The following is a 21,440-nucleotide window of genomic DNA, read 5'->3' on the forward strand; positions in this document are numbered from 1 at the left end:
AGTGGGACAATAGTGAGTGGTGCACACTTCCTTCGCCCGGCCACAGAACAACAAAAAGAGTTGCTGGTGTAACAATAGGAAGAATATATTCCACTCCTCTCTTGTACACGCGGCTTATGAGGTAATATACATTATATATTTTCATATTATTTATCTTATTTACCTGATATGTTGTTCCAAGCTAACGTGCTAGCGTTAGCCCGCTAGCAGGCCTTTGTAGCAAATGCGAGCGTTTTTTTTTGGAGGAGTGTATTTTATATGTTCTCTATGAGAATTATATCGACTTATTTAATACTTTAACAATGTTTTTGCTGTATATTACAGTCACGCTTAACATCATTAAATATTTTTTACTCGAAAGGAACGAACGTCTCGTAATTTAAGTCTGGAATAAGTCACATGGTATAATAATAATAATAATACATTTTATTTGGTATAGCACTTTTCAGTGTACTCAAAGATGCTTTACAAGATAAAAATCAAATACAATTATTATTGTTACTGTAATGACAGTGTAATATAATGTATTATTACAGTGATCTGCTTTGTGTTGGTGTCAACGTTATTAGCAATAAATACAAATGATGTTTGCACGCACTTCTTTTACCTTGATAACATCCATCCATTTTGTACCGCTTGTCCTTATTTGGGTTTGCGGGGTGGGGGGGAGGGGATGTAGCCTATCTCAGCTGCATTCGGGCAGACATATCATGGAAATTACATCAACTGATGTTTTTTTTTTTTTATTACGAGTACAGTATTTGCACAATTGTAAGCGATTAATGCTTATTCAGTCTGACTAAAATATTTAACGAAATAAATGTTGATTATGAAAAATGGCTTTAATATACTGAACACAAATTGAATATGCATCAATATTTTGTTTGTACTCGAATCATGACGTACCCAATTATTCTATTAAGAAAAAATATAGATGCATATATATGTGAATTATATTTATATAGCGCTTTTCTCTAGTGACTCAAAGCGCTTTACATAGTGAAACCCAATATCTAAGTTACATTTAAACCAATGTGGGTGGCACTGGGAGCAGGTGGGTAAAGTGCCTTGCCCAAGGACACAACAGCGGTGACTAGGATGGCGGAAGCGGGAATCGAACCTGCAACCCTCAAGTTGCTGGCACGGCCACTCTACCAACCGAGCTATGCCGCCCGTATATATATATATACATATATGTATATATATATATATATATATATATATATATATATATATATATATATATACATATATACATATATGTATATATGTGTGTATATATATATATATATATATATATATATATATATATATATATACATATATGTATATATGTGTATATATATATATATATATATATATATATATATATATATATATATATATATATATATATATATATATATATATATATATATATATATATTATATATGGGCTTCACGGTGGCAGAGGGGTTAGTGCGTCTGCCTCACAATACGAAGTTCCAACAGTCCTGGGTTCAAATCCAGGCTCGGGATCTTTCTGTGTGGAGTTTGCATGTTCTCCCCGTGAATGCGTGGGTTCCCTCCGGGTACTCCGGCTTCCTCCCACTTCCAAAGACATGCACATGGGGATAGGTTGATTGGCAACACTAAATTGGCCCTAGTGTGTGAATGTGAGTGTGAAAGTTGTCTGTCTATCTGTGTTGGCCCTGCGATGAAGTGGCGACTTGTCCAGGGTGCACCCCGCCTTCCGCCCGATTGTAGCTGAGATAGGCGCCAGCGCCCCCCGTGACCCCAAAAGGGAATAAGCGGTAGAAAATGGATGGATGGATATATATATATATATATATATATATATATATATTCTCACGCCAGCACATTTCTTAAGGTTAGAGTGAGGTTCAACCCACGGCCACACTCGTGCTGCGCTGCACTTCTGTTTGTTTTCTGTTGGTTTAAAATTTTGCTTTCGCAGGAGGAAGAACGAGGAGAGCATATTGCACGTAAAAGTAAAGCCAACTAATCACAGCTCTGTAGTCCTGGTCACCGTTGACGTGAGGTGGGACTATTTTGGAGGTGCACGTCAAGGTTTGCTGGTAGGTTGGTAGTGGGAGGAGCCAGTTGGCGTCACTTGATGCTGCAGCACAATGAAACTTTTATACGTGCAGACTGACTTCATGCAGTCATGACGGTATTAAAATCCCAGCAGGAGGTTTTCTATAAGTTGTTACTTTTTATCAATAATTAATGTAAATGCAGAAAACAAGAGCAATCACACAATTCCTAATAATCAATAACTGATGATTATTCCATGTGTAGAAGAACATCACCACAAAGTGCTGTCAGTCCACTTGGAAAATATTGTATTTGATAGACTAAAAAATATTTGGCACATCTGAGCTGAAGTTTTCTTGCGGACGTCCAACAGATGAACGCTGGTCAAGAAGAACGTCCCCTTCAGCAGCAGGAGGATCCACAGCCCCCCCACATTAAAGAGGAAGAGGAGGATCTCTGGGTTACTCAGGAGGAAGAGTTTCTTCCAGGGCAGGAGGAGGCGGATCTCAGCAAGTTTCCACTGACTGTTGTCTCTGTGAAGACTGAAGAGCATGAAGACAAACCACCTGAGTCCTCACAGCTTCATCACAGTCCAAGTAAGCACAACATACTGATGTCATCCAATATGTATGCTAAATAGTAAAAAACTGCTAGTACAAGGCGGCTAACATTATAGGTAATGGTAGTCCTCTATTGTGCCTTTAAAGCCCCTTTAAAACCACCAACATTACTCCATTTACTTGTAGTGACCTGTATATTAACCAAGTATTAGCAGCATTGTAATTGTAAAAGCTAACTTCGAGGAACTACTTTCAGTCAAACTTCTCCTTGCTGCATCGCCTCTGAGTTGGTAAAAGTTTGTTCTCGATTTATAAATCATGCCTCACGCTTATTGAATGGATCCCCATTAGCTGACGCCAAGGCGACTGCTAGTCTTCCTGGGGTCCATATAAGAGCATACAAAATCGAAATACAAAGAATACATGCATTACCAAACATTATACAATGGAAAAAGACAACATGAGATTAAAAAAAAGCTAGTTAAAACTAGTATTACAATTTCACGTCATGTGGGCAGCTGCAGTAGGTGTATCTTCAAAGCTGTCTTGAATGACAATTTACTTTGTGAGAGATTAATGTGTGATGGCAATATATTCCAGAATGACATACATCTATACATGACTGCATGTTTAAAGGGGAACATTGTCACCAGACCTATGTAAGCGTCAATATATGCCTTGATGGTGCAGAAAAAAGACCATCTTTTTTTTTTTAACCGATTTCCGAACTCTAAATGGGTGAATTTTGGCGAATTAAACGCCTTTCTGTTAATCGCGCTGGAGGCGATGACGTCAGAATGTGACGTCGCCGAGGTAACACACCCGCCATTTTCATTTTCAACACATTACAAACACCGGGTCTCAGCTCTGTTATTTTCCGTTTTTTCGACTATTTTTTGGAACCTTGGAGACATCATGCCTCGTCGGTGTGTTGTCGGAGGGTGTAACAACACTAACAGGGAGGGATTCAAGTTGCACCACTGGCCCGAAGATGCCAAAGTGTCTGCCGCCAGACCCCCATTGAATGTGCCAGAGTGTCTCCACATTTGACCGGCGATGCTAAGACAGACATGGCACAGAGATGTATGGATAACCTGCAGATGCATTTGCAACGATAGTCAACGAAATCACAAAGGTGAGTTTTGTTGATGTTGACTGCCAGCTAATCGATGCTAACATGCTACGCAAATCGATGTATGGATAACCTGTAGATGCATTTGCAACTATATTACGTTTCCTTCCACCCACATTTAATGCGAAACAAACACTTACCAATCGACGGATTTAAGTTGCTCCAGTGTCACAAGATGCGAAAGTCCTGATCGTTTGGTCCGCACATTTTACCGGCAATGCTAACGCAGCTATTCGGCCATGCTATGGCTATGAATAGCGTCAATAGCTATTCGCTCAATAGCTTCAGTTTCGTCTTCAGTACTTTCATACTCCAACCATCAATCAATCAATCAATCAATGTTTACTTATATAGCCCTAAATCACTAGTGTCTCAAAGGGCTGCACAAACCACCACGACATCCTCGGTAGGCCCACATGAGGGCAAGGAAAACTCACACCCAGTGGGACATCGGTGACAATGATGACTATGAGAACCATCTGTTTCAATACATGCGTAATCTGTTGAATCGCTTAAATCGCTGAAATCCGAGTTTGAATCCGAGCTAATGTCGCTATATCTTGCTGTGGTATTCCCATTGTTTGTTTACATTGGCAGCACTGTGTGACGTCACAGGGAAATGGCCAGTGTCTTCGCAGAGAGCCGAAAATAAGGCACTTTAAAGCTTTATTTAGGGATATTCCGAGACCGGTAACATTTTGAAAAAAACTTCAAAAAATACAACAAGCCACTGGGAACTGATTTTAATTGTTTTGAACCCTTTTGAAATTGTGATAATGTTCCCCTTTAAGGAGATTGGTCCTGGGAGCAGGAAGTGACAAATAGCCATTGCTGGCATTCCTAGTGTCATAAGTATGTGTGTTAGTTGATATTAAAAACTGTTTGTAAAAGTAATCTGGTGATTGATCTAAAACGATAGTTCTAAAGAACATAAGGAGACTACACTACATCTTTTGTTCAACAGACAACCAGGACAGGCGTGAATGCACAGGGTATCCGCGGATCCTTAAAAAGTCTTAAATTCATGTATCTAAAATTAAGGCCTTAATTAGTATATATAGCTCGGTTGGTAGAGCAGCCGTGCCGGCAGGGTGAGGGTTGCAGGTTCGATCCCCCGCTTCCGCCATCCTAGTCACTGCCGTTGTGTCCTTGGGCAAGACACTTTACCTACCCACACTGGTTTAAATGTAAAAAAAAATAGATATTGGGTTGATATAAAGCGCTTTGAGTCACTAGAGAAAAAGCGCTATATAAATATAATTCACTTCACTTCACAAAGTATTACGTTTATTAGAAATTCCTAAAATGGTCTTAAATTCAGTACTCAATGGTCTTAAATTGTCCGGCCAGTTTTTTGGGTTTTTTTTCGGGGCACGTCTTTGAGTAAAAGTTACGGTACGTCTTTGAGTAAAAGTGAGTGATTTCAGCTCACTTATTTTTTTACTTTGTATCTCTTCTAGAGATATAAATAAAAAATAAGTGAGCTGAAAAAAATTGAGGCAGAACTTGTGAATGAGAAGAGCCAGCTGAAGCTCAACTGAAGCTCATTAGAGTGTGTGTTCAGTGTTTTGTTGTTGATGTTATAATACTATTTTGCACTATTATTGACCGAATGTAATTTATTTTTACCCTCACCTCGGTTATTATGTTTTTACTGGCGTTGGTGTGGGTTTGTTTGTTTTGGATGTCAAAGTTTTTGGATCCCTCAATATTTTTGATAAGCTGTTTGGCAGAGTGGTGCTTATCAGTTGGTTTATTAATAAACATACCAAAAGTAAACTTGACTGATTGTCATTGAGGTTGTAGTACAGTGGGATCCCCAACCATCGCTTATATTTATAGATTTTTTTCTGTCTTAAATTTCATTCAAGGTGGCATTAAAAAGGTCTTAAAAAGTCTTAGATTTGACTTGCTGAAACCTGCAGATACCCTGATGCATAAATGAAATATTAGTGCGCAATGAACATTTAAGTAAAAGTCTTGCCCAGGGGTCAGGAACCTTTTTGGCTGAGAGAGCCATGAAAGCAAAATATTATAAAATGTATTTCCGAGCCATATAATAATTTTTAACACTGAATACAAATAAATGTGTGCATTTTTAAGTAAGACCAACATTTTAAGAATATAATAAGTATCTTCTTCTTTTTTAATAACATTGTTATTCTGAAGCTAATGAATAAAATAGTTCTTACCATTAATGCGACTTCTTGAACAGGAACGGTAGAAAGCGGATGGATGGATTAAAATGCATGAGAATGTTTTATATTTTGAACGTTATTTTTAACACTGTGATTACCAGCGGAATTATTCATTACTTATCGCTGTGTTTTTCAACCACTGTGCTGTGTCGTGGGAGAGATTATGTAATGTCACCTAGTTGGGTTGATAATATTTTTTGCAAACCTGTAACTATAATTAAAAAATGTGCTGTTATTGAGTGTCTGTGCTGTCTAGAGCTCGGCAGAGTAAGCTTGTAATACTCTTCCATATCAGTAGGTGGCAGCAGGTAGCTAATTGCTTTTGTAGATGTCGGGAACATGGTATGTCGTGATCACAATATGCGGGAGGCAGCATGTAGGTAAAAAGGTATCCAACACTTAAACTAAAAATAAACAAAAGGCGAGTGCCGCTAAGAAAAGGCATTGAAGCAAAACAAAACTAGAACTGAACTGGCTGCAAAGTAAACAAAAACAGAATGCTGGACGACAGCAAAGACTTACAGTGTGGGGAGCAGACGGCGTCCACAAAGTACATCCGTACATGGAATGACAATCAACAATGTCCACACAAAGAAGGAGTGCGTCCGCACAACTTAAATAGTCTTGATTGTAAAAACAAAGCAGGTGCGATGAATAGCATTCAAGGAGGACATGAAACTGCTACAGGAAAATACCAACAAAAGAAGAAAAGCCACCTAAATAGGAGCGCAACTCACACAGGAAAACACCGAAAAAACTCAAAATAAGTTACGGCTTGACAGTACACCTACATAGAGACAAGAGCTATTGCATGAACAATTTTTTTTTGTCAATATCGGCTACTGGGTTTAATTTTTTTAATGTTTTCTGCTGGTGGTGCGACTCAGAATTTTTTCAATGAAAAAAATGTGTTTTGGCTCAAAAAAGGTTGAAAAACACTGACTTATCGTGTTAAGCAATGCCAGCTAAGATTTATCTGAGAGCCAGATGCAGTCATCAAAAGAGCCACATCTGGCTCTAGAGCCATAGGTTCCCTACCCCTGGTCTAGCCGCTCGGTTTTGAACGAGTTGAAGTCTGTTCAGGTCAGACTTAGTTGTAGCGGACCATATTATAGGACAGTAATGAAGATGACAGAAAACCAAGGACTGTATAACTTGACCCATTGTTGAGGATGTCAAGAAGGTGGAGCACTTTCTGACCATGGCTAAACCTCTTCCCATTCTCATTCAAATACTATCGATATGATCGGACCATGACAGTTGATTGTCTAATAGCACACCGAGAAAATGGTCAAATTAGTTTTAAAGGGGAACATTATCACCAAACCTATGTAAGCGTCAATATATACCTTGATGTTGCAGAAAAAAAGACCATGTATTTTTTTTAAACCGATTTCCGAACTCTAAATGGGTGAATTTTGGCAAATTAACGCCTTTCTGTTTATCGGTCATTTAGCGACGTCACCGAGGTAACACACTCGCCATATTCATTTTCACATTACAAACACCAGGTCTCAGCTCTGTTATTTTCCGTTTTTTCGACTATTTTTTGGAACCTTGGAGACATCATGCCTCGTCGGTGTGTTGTCGGAGGGTGTAACAACACTAACAGGGAGGGATTCAAGTTGCACCACTGGCAAGAAATCTGCCGCCAGACCCTCATTGAATGTACCAGAGTGTCTTCACATTTGACCGGTGATGCTAAGACAGACATGGCACAGAGATGTATGGATAACCTGCAGATGCATTTGCAACGATTAAGTCAACAAAATCACAAAGGTGAGTTTTGTTGATGTTGTTGACTTGTGTGCTAATCAGAAATATTTGGTCACTGCATGACTGCCAGCTAATCGATGCTAACATGCTATTTACGCTAGCTGTATGTACATTTGAAACTAGATACCCACATTTAATGCGAAACAAACACTTACCAATCGACAGATTTAAGTTGCTCCAGTGTCACAATCAATCAATCAATCAATCAATCAATGTTTACTTATATAGCCCTAAATCACTAAGATGCGAAAGTCCTGATCGTTTGGTCCGCATATTTTACCGGCGATGCTAATAAGGCAGCCATGCTATGGGCCACTTCATTAGGTACACCCACGCTATGGCCAAATAGCGTCAATAGCTATTCGCTCAATAGCTTCAATTTCTTCTTCAATTTCGTTTTCGCGATCTGCCTCCATACTCCAACCATCCGTTTCAATACATGCGTAATCTGTTGAATCGCCTAAGCCGCTGAAATCCGAGTCTGAATCCGGGCTAATGTCGCTATATCTTGCTCTGGTATTCCCATTGTTTGTTTACATTGGCAGCCCCGTATGACGTCACAGGGAAATGGATATTGGTTTCGAAGATAGCGAAAATACGGCACTTTAAAGGTTTATTTAGGGATATTCCGGGACCGGTAAAATTTTGAAAAAAACTTCAAAAAATACAACAAGCCACTGGGAACTGATTTTTATTGTTTTTAACCCTTTTGAAATTGTGATAATGTTCCCCTTAAACCCAAAGACGTCGCTAGGAAGACACGGCAAGATGCTCATTTAGCAACAAGCTGGACGAGCTGAAGCTGTAGATTGTGACAAATAAAATGGACGGGGACAGCTGCATTCTGCTCATCCCGGACACGGCTATCGAGCACATCGGCATGACAGAAGCAAAGACTCTGGTAAGAGCAGAGGAGGGGCGCTATGCATCTACGTCAACAACAGCTGGTGCACCAACACCAAGACTGTTACCAGTCACTGCTCATCAGATTTGGAGTACGTTACTATGAAATGCAGACCCATCTACCTTCCACGGGAGTTTAATGTTGTCATGCTAACGGCTGTTTACATAAAGTTCTTGAGTTTCACTATTTGCGATGCGACTGTCCATTTCCCTGTGACGTCATACAGGGCTGCCAATACAAACAACATGGCGGTTACCACAGCAAGATATAGCGACATTAGCTCGGATTCAGACTCGGATTTCAGCGACTTAAGCGATTCAACAGATTACGCATGTATTGAAACAGATGGTCGGAGTATGGAGGCAGATGGCGAAAACGAAATTGAAGAAGAAATTGAAGCTATTGAGCGAATAGCTATTGACGCTATTCGGCCATAGCATGGGTGTACCTAATGAAGTGGCCCATAGCATGGGTGCCTTATTAGCATCGCCGGAAAAATGTGCGGACCAAACGATCAGGACTTTCGCATCTTGTGACACTGGAGCAACTTAAATCCGTCGATTGGTAAGTGTTTGTTTGGCATTAAATGTGGGTATCTAGTTTCAAATGTACATACAGCTAGCGTAAATAGCATGTTAGCATCAATTAGCATAGCATTTTAGCATCGATTAGCCTTGACCAAATATGTTTGATTAGCACATAAGTCAACAACATCAACAAAACTCACCTTTGTGATTTCGTTGACTTAATCGTTGCAAATGCATCTGCAGGTTATCCATACATCTCTGTGCCATGTCTGCTTTAGCATCGCCGGTCAAATGTGAAGACACTCTGGTACATTCAATGGGGGTCTGGCGGCAGATTTCTTGCCAGTGGTGCAACTTGAATCCCTCCCTGTTAGTGTTGTTACACCCTCCGACAACACACCGACGAGGCATGATGTCTCCAAGGTTCCAAAAAATAGTCGAAAAAACGGAAAATAACAGAGCTGAGACCCGGTGTTTGTAATGTGAAAATGAAAATGGCGGGTGTGTTACCTCGGTGGCGTCACGTTCTGACGTCATCTATAAAAGACCGATAAACAGAAAGGCGTTTAATTTGCCAAAATTCACCCATTTAGAGTTCGGAAATCGGTTAAAAAAATACATGGTCTTTTTTCTGCACCATCAAGGTATATATTGACGCTTACATAGGTCTGCTGATAATGTTCCCCTTTAAGAAGGTTGCCACAGTTGCCGTAAAGAAGGTGCGTTGCTACCCTGGTTGGTGGTAAAAGTGTTGCTCATGTGTTTGTACCCTGCTCAAATCTCTCAGTAAAGTTATTCATTGGATTATGTCTTTTGTTTTGAACTTTATTACACCTTGGAGCGCTTTTTCCCGTCCGTTGTTTTCCTGCTTTCGTTATCTGCGCCTAATGACTGAGCTACGTGACGTCCTTTCTTGTGATGTCTCACGGAGCATTTCTGGTCGGGACGGATTCGAATAAAGAACCAACTCTTTTTCTTTACTATAGTGGTCTCGATAACTGGTACCGGTTATCAAAAAGGGGTTCGAGTCCGAGGACTCGGTTCTTTTCTTATCGAACAACCGGGAAAACCGGATTCGAGTATCATCCCTAGTGCCAGGTGCCTCAAAAAGGCCCATCATAAGGGACCCATTTTACCCCGGACATAAACTTTTTGAACTGTTGGCCTCAGGCAGGAGAAACAGGACAATAAAATGCCGGACAAACTGATTTAAGAACACTTTTTACCCGAGAGCAATAGTGTCGCTGAACACAAAGCATGAAAAAGAATGACTGTGCATGTGAGCTGTGTGCTTGGTATTTTTATGTAGTTTTATCTATTTATCTGAGTACCATGTTCTTATGTTTCTGTGTTATTATGAATTTGCACTAAAATAGTTTGCTCGCAATTTTGTTATGCAATGACAATACAGATATTATATTCTAACATTTTAAACATACACACACATCTGAAGATTATAAAAATAAATATATTTGGTGGGCCAAACAAAAGAACTCGGCGATCCAATGTTTGGTATGGGCGATATGACCTAAGATCTATATCCTAATAACAATATATGTCACGATATATCATTTTGTATATTATTGGTAATAGAATAATCTCAAAGCGGGTTACAAAAGCTCCTAATTTGGCAGCTGACATATGCAGTAACATATTGTGTCATTTCTAATTGTATTATTTTGTCGAAACAATTATTATTAATGTACTTGTTTATTTACTGTTAATATCTGGTTACTTTAACTGAAAATATAATACTGGAAATTATGTAATATTTTACTGGATCTCTCAGCAACTAAATTAGGAGCCTGTACAGTCTGTTTTAAAATGGTTCTATTAGTAACTCTGTATGAAATAATATATCGCAAAATCTTATTTTAAACCATATCGTCTATCCATAGTAGAAAAGTCGTGTCGTCCTGGTTTTTTTTCTTTTCCTGTGAATAATGTTGTAAAGAGCAGCGTGTTTGTGCGTCACTGAGATTTCAAGACAGTTCATACGATAACTTGTTTTTCCTAAGTGCATGTAAAAGTACTGAATGCATTGTGTGACTGAGCAGAGATGGTGTGTTTGTCTTGCAGACGTCTGTGAAGAACATCTTCACCCTGAGCAACAGAAGTGGAGCTTCAGGATGCCGATGGAGGAGCCACAGCCCTCCCACATTAAGGAAGAGGAATACTCACTGATCCCCCGCTTTAAAAAGGAAGAGAAGGACCCACTGACACCCCATTTTAAAGAGGAAGCGGTGGATCCACTAATCCCTCACATTAAGGATGAAGAGGAGGACCCATTGAGCCCTCACATTAAAGAGGAAGAGGAGGAACACAGCATCAGTCAGCAGGGAGAGCATCTTGTAGGACAGGAGGAGTTCGCAGTGATTAGTGTGGTTGTGAAGAGTGAAGATGATGAGGTCAAAGGTGAGAGTGAGGAGAGGGGAGGGGGGGAGCCTCCAAGCAGCAGCTCAACTCAACACATGACAACAGAAGCTGATGGAGACCACTGTGGAGGATCACAAGCAGACAAGCTCTTAGCTCCACTATCAGATAGTGAGGACACAACGTCACACTCTCCTGACACTGATGATGAAGACTCTAAAGATGATAAGACATGTCACACTGACAACACACACTTCACATGTTCTCTCTGTGACAAAACTTTTAAATATCCTAGTTATTTGAAAAGACACATGAGAACACACACTGGAGAAAAAACTTGTTCATGTTCAATCTGCGGTAAAGATTTTACTCATAGGCAGGATTTGAAAATACACATGAGAATACACACTGGAGAAAAACCTTTTTCCTGCTCAGAATGTGGTAAAAGTTTTGTAACAAATCAAACTTTAAAAGCACACATGGGAACACACACTGGAGAAAAACCTTTTTCATGTTCAATCTGCGGTAAAGGTTTAACTCATAGGCAACATTTGAAAGTACACATGAGGATACACACTGGAGAAAAACCTTTTTCTTGCTCAGAATGTGGTAAAAGTTACATCATAAATCAAAGTTTAAAAGTACACATGAGAACACACACTGGAGAAAAACCTTTTTCATGTTCAATCTGCGGTAAGGATTTTACTCATAGGCCACATTTGAAAGTACACATGAGAACACACACTGGAGAAAAGCCTTTTTCTTGTTCAATCTGCAGTAAAGAGTTTTCTCGAAGGGAGCATTTCAAAACACACATGAGAACACACACTGGAGAAAAACCTTTTTCATGTTCAATCTGCGGTAAAGAGTTTACTCGAAGTGAGCATTTCAAAACACACATGAGAATACACACTGGAGAAAAACCTTTTTCATGTTCAATCTGTGGTAAAGATTTTACTCGAAGGGACTATTTCAAATCACACATGAGTACACACACTGGAGAAAAACCTTATACATGTTCAGTATGTTGTAAAAGTTTTATACAAAGTACGCATTTGAAAAGACACATTAAAACACACACAGGAGAGAAGGTGTAAAGTTGCAGTGTGTGTGGTGAAAGATTCTCTTCTAAGTCCCAGTGTAAGAAACACAAGTGTGCTGGTGAGAACAGCAGCAGCAAATGAAGATGCAGGATTTGAAATAAACTGTCAAAACTTGAACTTTCTAACAACACCAGCACATAGATTCAAACAATAGATTACATATTTTAGTTTATTGCTATTTTCAGTCAAGTACATGTTTAATCAATGTGCATTTCAGTGTGTGGAGTCAGTCTGTGGAACAACTTAGGGGACGAGTTAAAGACGTGTTCTAGCATGATTCAATTTAAAACACTGTTTAAGAAAGAAGTACTGAAGAAGTACGAGGAGGAAAGAGAGTGATGCCCTCAGCACAGAGCCATGGGAGAGAGGTAAATGGTCAGAGAGTGTGTGTGTGTGTGTTTTGCCTCGTCTTGTCTTGTTTCATAGTAACAGTGGTACTATCGTATTGTTAGTGTACAAGAGTTTTTTTCTTGTTTTTGTTCATATAGTATTGTTCTTGTATTATATTGTTCATGCTAAATGTGGAATGAGTGAGAGGGGTTGGGATATTATAAGCATCTGCTTCATCCAACCCCTTATCTCTTCCAAAGTGTAAAAAAAATAAATAAATAAAAGTGTTTTGTTGTATTGTGCAGGTTTGAAATAAATATTTCAATCAATATACAACATGGTGTACTTTTATTTAAAAATGAACACAACACTTTGCCTGTAAAGGTGAGAATAAACAGGACAAAACATGTTACAAATACTTTTTATGTGTATAGAGATATTCAGAAATCATTTTACATTTTTAATGATGTATATATGAACTCCTTTATATGATGTACATATTTGTTTTACATGTGTTCATACCTTTGCTTTTGAGTACACATAAATCCCTCTTAGTTCATATTTACTGGTTCACATCTGAAACATCTTCTGGACCACTTCTGGAAGCATATTATTATTTACTTTATACATCATTTGAACAGTTGTCTTTTATACAAGATCATTTACTTTTAAAATGTGTGACTTTTGTTTGGTCACAATAATCCATTCTTTTAATTACCTTTATTACTCTCTTTTGTTATATGAATATTGTTTTATATGTATGTCCCCTTTATGCAATTTGTAGATGAGAGAAAATGGCAACATTCGCTCCATTTTGTCCACTAAAGACGCCGAGATCATTATCCATGCGTTTGTTACGTCTCGTCTCGATTACTGTAACGTATTATTTTCGGGTCTCCCCATGTCTAGCATTAAAAGATTACAGTTGGTACAAAATGCGGCTGCTAGACTTTTGACAAGAACAAGAAAGTTTGATCACATTACACCTGTACTGTATATACCTTTATATACATATGTACATACATATATACCTATACTGTATATACCTTTATATACATATATACATACATATATACCTATACTGGCTCACCTGCACTGGCTTCCTGTGCACTTAAGGTGTGACTTTAAGGTTTTACTACTTATGTATAAAATACTACACGGTCTAGCTCCATCCTATCTTGCCGATTGTATTGTACCATATGTCCCGGCAAGAAATCTGCGTTCAAAAGACTCCGGCTTATTAGTGATTCCTAGAGCCCAAAAAAAGTCTGCGGGCTATAGAGCGTTTTCCGTTCGGGCTCCAGTACTCTGGAATGCCCTCCCGGTAACAGTTCGAGATGCTACCTCAGTAGAAGCATTTAAGTCTCACCTTAAAACTCATCTGTATACTCTAGCCTTTAAATAGACCTCCTTTTTAGACCAGTTGATCTGCCGCTTCTTTTCTTTTTCCTATGTCCCCCCCCTCCCTTGTGGAGGGGGTCCGGTCCGATGACCATGGATGAAGTACTGGCTGTCCAGAGTCAAGACCCAGGATGGACCGCTCGTCGGGACCCAGGATGGACCGCTCGCCTGTATCGGTTGGGGACATCTCTACGCTGCTGATCCGCTTGAGATGGTTTCCTGTGGACGGGACTCTCGCTGCTGTCTTGGAGCCACTATGGATTGAACTTTCACAGTATCATGTTAGACCCGCTCGACATCCATTGCTTTCGGTCCCCTAGAGGGGGGGGGTTGCCCACATCTGAGGTCCTCTCCAAGGTTTCTCATAGTCAGCATTGTCACTGGCGTCCCACTGGATGTGAATTCTCCCTGCCCACTGGGTGTGAGTTTTCCTTGCCCTTTTGTGGGTTCTTCCGAGGATGTTGTAGTCGTAATGATTTGTGCAGTCCTTTGAGACATTTGTGATTTGGGGCTATATAAATAAACATTGATTGATTGAACATTATATGTGGAAGGTTGTGAAGGATAGTTTTGTTTTTAAAAATCTATGAATAGCGTCAATAGCTATTCGCTCAAAAGCTTCAGTTTCTTCTTCAATATTTTCATACTCCAACCATCTGTTTCAATACATGCGTAATCTGTTGAATCGCTTAAGTCGCTGAAATCCGAGTCTGAATCCGAGCTAATGTCACTAAATCTTGCTGTGGTATTCCCATTGTTTGTTTACATTGGCAGCACTGTATGACGTCACAGGGAAATGGCCAGTGTCTTCACAGAGAGCGAAAATAAGGCACTTTAAAGCTTTATTTAGGGATATTCCGAGACTGGTAAAATTTTGAAAAAAACTTCAAAAAATACAACAAGCCACTGGGAACTGATTTTTATTGTTTTTAACCCTTTTGAAATTGTGATAATGTTCCCTTTTAAGAGAAAAGCCCTGCCTTTACCGGAAGTCGCAGACGATGACCTCACATGTTTGATGGCTCCTCACATATTCACATTGTTTCTAATGGGAGCCTCCAACAAAAAGTGCTATTCGGACCGAGAAAACGACAATTTCCCCATTAATTTGAGCGAGGATGAAAGATTTGTGTTTGAGGATATTGATAGAGACGAACTAGAAAAAAAAAGAAAAAAAAAAAAAAAGAGTTAAAAAAAACAACCCGCGATAGCATTGGGACGGGTTCCGATGTTTTTAGACACATTTACTAGGATAATTCTGGAAAATCCCTTATCTTTCTATTGTGTTGCTAGTGTTTTAGTGAGTTAAATAGTACCTGATAGTCAGAGGTGTGTCTCCACGGGTGTCTTGACACGCAGTGTCTCAGGGAAGTCGACGGCAGCTTCATGGACGGCACAAGCTCAGCTTTTCTCCGGTAAAAACAGACTTTTTAAACACCATTTTCTCACCGAAACCTGCTGTTTGACATTCGGTTGAGATCCATGTCTGCTTGACCGCGCTCTGATCCATAGGAAAGTTTCAGCTCTGGGAATTTTAAACAAGGAATCACCGTGTGTTTGTGTGGCTAAAGGCTGAAGCTTCCCAAATCCATCTTTCTATTGTGACTTCTCCAATATTAATTGAACAAATTGCAAAAGATTCAGCAACACAGATCTCCAAAATACTGTGTAATCATGCCGTTAAAGCAGACGACTTTTAGCTGTGTGTGTGTGCGTAGCGCTCATACTTCCTAAAAACGCGTGACGTCTTGCGTACACGTCATCATTACGCGACGTTTTAAGACGAAACTCCCGGGAAATTTAAAATTGTAATTTAGTAAACCAAAAAAGCCGTATTGGCATGTGTTGCAATGTTAATATTTCATCATTGATATATAAACTATCAGACTGCGTGGTCGGTAGTAGTGGCTTTCAGTAGGCCTTTAAACTAGTATTAGTACTCCAATACTAAATAAGGGAGAAAAGTCGAAAAATATATATAAACAAGATATAGACTTATAGTATTGATTTCTATAATAATCTGTAACCACTATAAGAAACTCAAAACGTGTTCACCTTCACTTCACTAGAGTGGCACAATAACACACAAAAACCCCAGCAAAAATCCCACATAGCAAATAGCAGTTGTATGCTTGTGAACACAATGCACACACAGTAACCTTGCTATTAATAGCAAACCCAAAAACAGTCTCACACAGTTTTCACAGTATACAATGTCCTCTCATTGTTCACATTCAGTTCAAAGTTCCCTTTGGGTTGGGTCATCCAACGCAGCGTTCCGTTTGTGACGACCGTTAAAAACCAAAAATGTCTGGTCCAAATGGTGGAGTTATGTGCAGAGGTGGGTAGTAACGCGCTACATTTACTCCGTTACATCTACTTGAGAAACTTTTGGGATAAATTGTACTTCTAAGAGTAGTTTTTATGCAACATACTTTTACTTGAGTATATTTATAGAGAAGAAACGCTACTTTTACTCCGCTCCATTTATCTACATTCAGCTCGCTACTCGCTACTTTTTTTTATCGATCTGTTAATGCACGCTTTGTTTGTTTTGATTTTGTCAGACACGCATTCAAAGTAGGATCTACGCATGCCAAAGTTTCACCAACCAAATGCAGTCACTGGTGACGTTGGACCAATCAAACAGAGCCAGGTGGTCACGTGACCGTCACACGTCGAATCCGACTTAAACAAGTTGAAAAACTTATTGGGGTCATGGATGCAAAGGATTCTGGGTAATTGTTATGTTGCGTTTATGTTGTGTTACTGTGAGGATGTTCTGCCGAAATGTGTTTGTCATTCTTGTTTGGTGTGGCTTCACAGTGTGGTGCATATTAGTAAGAGTGTTAAAATTGTTTATATCACAACCTTCAGTGTACTCTGTGTTATCCAGTACGCCTTGCAGTCGTGTGCGTGTGTCTGCGGAGGCTACTTACAACATGTTGTAGAAGGTGTCAAAAACAGTGGCTTCATAGCACGCCCTTATTCTCGTTAACCTGGTGACCACCAGCAGATATTCGCGAGAATGTTATGCGGCTCCTATTGTCTTCTCTACTTTGAGACACGGGTCAAAATGGCTCTTTGAGTGATAAAGGTTGCCGATCCCTTAATTATGTATATTAAATATTCCCGAATGGTTCAACCGCCACCTGCCCGAATCTATTTAAAATCTATTTATTCGTCATGTCACCTGCCGGACCCGCGGTTTATCCGCAGACTCCGCGGATGAGACCGCAAACCGCGCATCTCTAGTATACACAGTACTAGGAAAGAATTTGTAATACAGTAATGAGTATAAATTGCCTTTCTTACTAGTTAAAATAAATACGGTATAGATTTAAATACCCTGCCTGTCACCAAGACTTTCCCATTCGTCGTCATGCTGTACACATCTTTCACCCAACCATTCACGAACTGGTTGTACGCCTCGAGTGATTTGAAAGCCTTTAAAGGGGAACATTATCACCAGACCTATGTAAGCGTCAATATATACCTTGATGGTGCAGAAAAAAGACCATATATATTTTTAACCGATTTCCGAACTCTAAATGGGTGAATTTTGGCGAATTAAACGCCTTTCTGTTTACCACTCATGTGGTGATGACGTCAGAATGTGACATCGCCGAGGTAACACACCAGCCATTTTCATTTTCAACACATTACAAACACCGGGTCTCAGCTCTGTTATTTTCCGTTTTATTGACTATTTTTTGGAACTTTGGAGACATCATGCCTCGTCGGTGTGTTGTCGGAGGGTGTAACAACACTAACAGGGAGGGATTCAAGTTGCACCACTGGCCCGAAGATGCGAAAGTGTCTGCCGCCAGACCCCCATTGAATGTACCAAAGTGTCTCCACATTTTACCGGCGATGCTAAGGCAGACATGGCACAGAGATGTATGGATAACCTACAGATGCATTTGCAACGATAAAATCAACTAAATCACAAAGGTGACTTTTGTTGATGTTGACTTATGTGCTAATCAGGCATATTTGGTAGCGGCGTGACTGCCAGCTAATCGATGCTAACATGCTACGCCAATCGATGCTAACATGCTATTTACCGGCGGTGCTGAAGCAGACATGGCACAGACATGTATGGATAACCTGCAGATGCATTTGCAACTATAAAGTCAACTAAATCGCAAAGGTGAGTTTTGTTGATGTTGACTGCCAGCTAATTGATGCTAAAATGCTATGCTAATCGATGCTAAGATGCTACGCTAATCGATGCTAACATGCTATTTACCGACGGTGCTAAAGCAGACATGGCACAGAGATGTATGGATAACCTGCAGATGCATTTGCAACTATATCACGTTTCTTTCCACCCATATTTAATGCGAAAAAATCACTTACCAATCGACGGATTTAAGTTGCTCCAGTGTCAAGAGATGCGAAAGTCCTTACCGTTCGGTCCGCACATTTTACCGGCGATGCTAACGTAGCTATTCGGCCATGCTATGGCTATGAATAGCGTCAATAGCTATTCGCTCAATAGCTTCAGTTTCTTCTTCAATACTTTCATACCCCCAACCATCCGTTTCAATACATGCATAATCTGTTGAATCGCTTAAACCGCTGAAATCCAAGCTAATGTCGCTATATCTTGCTGTGGTATTTGCTATTGTTTGTTTACATTGGCAGCACTGTATGACGTCACAGGGAAATGGATGGTCGCATCGCAAATAACGAAAATCAAGCACTTTAAAGCTTTTTTTAGGGCTATTCGGGGAGCGGCAAAATTTTGAAAAAAACTTCAAAAAATACAACAAGCCACTGGGAACTGATTTTTATTGTTTTTAACCCTTTTGAAATTGTGATGATGTTCCCCTTTAACTCTTCCATAGTATTATCACTCTTGGAACAAACCAGATAATTTAGAAAGACTATGTATGTTATAGCAGGAAGGCATTTGTGGTCAGAAGTCATTTTAGTTTTACAAACTTCGTACGGATCGATACCGATGCATTCTGTCTTGGTGTCGTATCTTTGTCTCGTTTGTTTATCCAAACCATCTCTGTACCGCTTCTTTGGTGGTTTACTGCCTATCTGCGTTGGTTTTGTAAGATTACTGATATTAGATATTAGAAGCGGTTTTGTGCAGTGGAATGCAGCAAAGAGAGTAAACGATAAAAGCTTGCCTCTCAAAATGGCCGCCCGCAAAGCATCATGGGATGGTGAGAACTATGTATAATGGCGGACGATGTCTTCAGCGTCCTTAACATGGAGTCTTCCGCTCTTACACACGCCAATCAACCCTTAACAGTTCCGTAGCCCAGATTACTTTGTCACACACGCGGTAACTAAGAGCTAAACTGTTATTTACCGTTACTTCTACCGCAAATCTCCGTCAGCCTCGGAGCTCTTCCGGTGCCGCCATCTCTCGTTTCTTTCTCTTTTTTTCCCGCTCTCCTCTTGTCCCGCCCCTCCTCTCCTCTCATTCGCCAGTCCGCCAGCCAGCGAGTCGCTGATTGGCCGAGTCTATTACCAAGGTCCTGGATGCGATTGGGTGAAAACGTGTTGAGGGATCTCAGGTTATTAGAGATGCATAAAGAAACATGTGCACCTACATTCTGCTACTGTTGTTTCAATACATTGTTAAATAGTTGAATATATTTACAGAAATAGGTTTTTTGCCTTTTTTTGTAAATTTTTAATGGAGGAGTTGACTTCATTTTCAGAATAAGTAAATAGTATATAATAAATTAGAAAAGCTGGTTGTGCTTATTCCTCTCGCGAGATTTGGAAAAGAGCTTCTTACTTGTTTCTCTCGCGAGATCTGACAACACTGCGCGCGAACCAAACACGGCGAGGATAAAGCAAGATGGCGTCTGACGGTGAAGACGTTATTGCAGTCGTCACAGTTCAGTGTTCTTAATCTGTGCCTCCATGTACACATATATGTCCTTTATTACACTCTAGTAAATAGAGTAAACATAACTGTTTGCATCCGGTTATATTAGTCTGAGCGCACTTTGATGCTTCTCCAGCTAGCTTAGCTTGCTAGTTAGCTTAGCTTGTTAGCTGCTAACAAAGAGAGGCGGAAGTGATCAAAACACATCGCTAAGCAGAGATCAAGTGTGAGTGTAAAGTGTTGTGATTGTGTGACAATGTGCGAAAGAACCATAGCAGAGTACGAGGAGGAACTTTGTCCAACAAAAGAGGAGAAGGAGCGACAACATCAAAAACATCAAGTTGTGTTACACAGAACAGGTTTGTTTACTTCTTACTCTCACATCTTTACTAACTTTATATTTATTATTAACGCTATTCTCTAATATATTGTCTATAGGAAGATTAATTGTCATGTGAGGATGATGCACTGATTGTTTTACATTGTTCATAAAATCGAGACAGTGTCAGACACACAATATTTATGAGAGGTTGATGTTCCTCTCAGTTTGTAACAATGTGTATCAACATGTTTACACAAAACTCACACAGTCAGCGGGGGAATATTCCAGAGAGCAGGTTAAGTGCAAAGTCTTGAGCATGTAAAGCTCATGAGTTTTACCTGCACAAATAAGAGAGGTAAGACAAAGTCAGAGTCAGTTACCATGGTAACTGACCCTAAACCTAGCCTGCTAGCTGGCAGGTTTGACAAGTTGTATATGTGTGTAAAAGCTATACTGACCTGTTATTTCCTTCACATTGGTGCAGCCATTAACCTACTACATCCACCTACTCAGTGGCCTAGTGGTTAGAGTGTCCGCCCTGAGATCGGTAGGTTGTGATTTCAAACCCAGATCCAGTCATACCAAAGACTATAAAAATGGGACCCATTACCCCCTGCTTGGCACTGAGCATCAAGAGTTAATATTGGGGGTTAAATCACCATAAAAAATATTCCCGGGCGTGGCAACTGCTGCTGCTCACTGCTCCCCTCACCTCCCAGGTGGTGATCAAGGGTGATGGGTCAAATGCAGGGAATAATCCCACCACACCTAGTGTGTGTGTGACAGTCATTGATACTTTAACCTTTTCGACAAAAAACAAAGCCTGATCTAAAGATGACATCTTGATCTCATACCATCTCAAACCAATTGGCCGTTCATTATTAAGTGAAATGTCTTAAAGTCGCTTAAATTTTTCT

The 21,440-nt window shown here is 39.9% G+C and overlaps 1 protein-coding gene across 3 annotated transcripts in view; it reads left to right on the forward strand.

The window, feature by feature from the left end:
* Positions 1–15: 15 nt before the first annotated feature.
* The window catches only part of LOC133542464 (oocyte zinc finger protein XlCOF22-like), a 32,655-nt gene continuing 11,230 nt past the window's right edge, over positions 16–21,440 (forward strand). For 2 of the 3 annotated variants that reach the window (XM_061886624.1, XM_061886626.1), the window contains exon 1: positions 20,149–20,560. In XM_061886624.1, the coding sequence (XP_061742608.1) occupies positions 20,458–20,560 (103 nt within the window). In that variant the 5' untranslated portion in view covers positions 20,149–20,457. Of the gene's footprint in view, positions 122–1,957; positions 2,079–2,410; positions 2,634–11,213; positions 20,561–21,440 lie in introns of those variants that run through there. The other variant, XM_061886623.1, reaches the window with a different exon arrangement.

Source organism: Nerophis ophidion, linkage group LG24, assembly GCF_033978795.1.
Source record: "Nerophis ophidion isolate RoL-2023_Sa linkage group LG24, RoL_Noph_v1.0, whole genome shotgun sequence".
Classification (NCBI taxonomy): domain Eukaryota; kingdom Metazoa; phylum Chordata; class Actinopteri; order Syngnathiformes; family Syngnathidae; genus Nerophis; species Nerophis ophidion.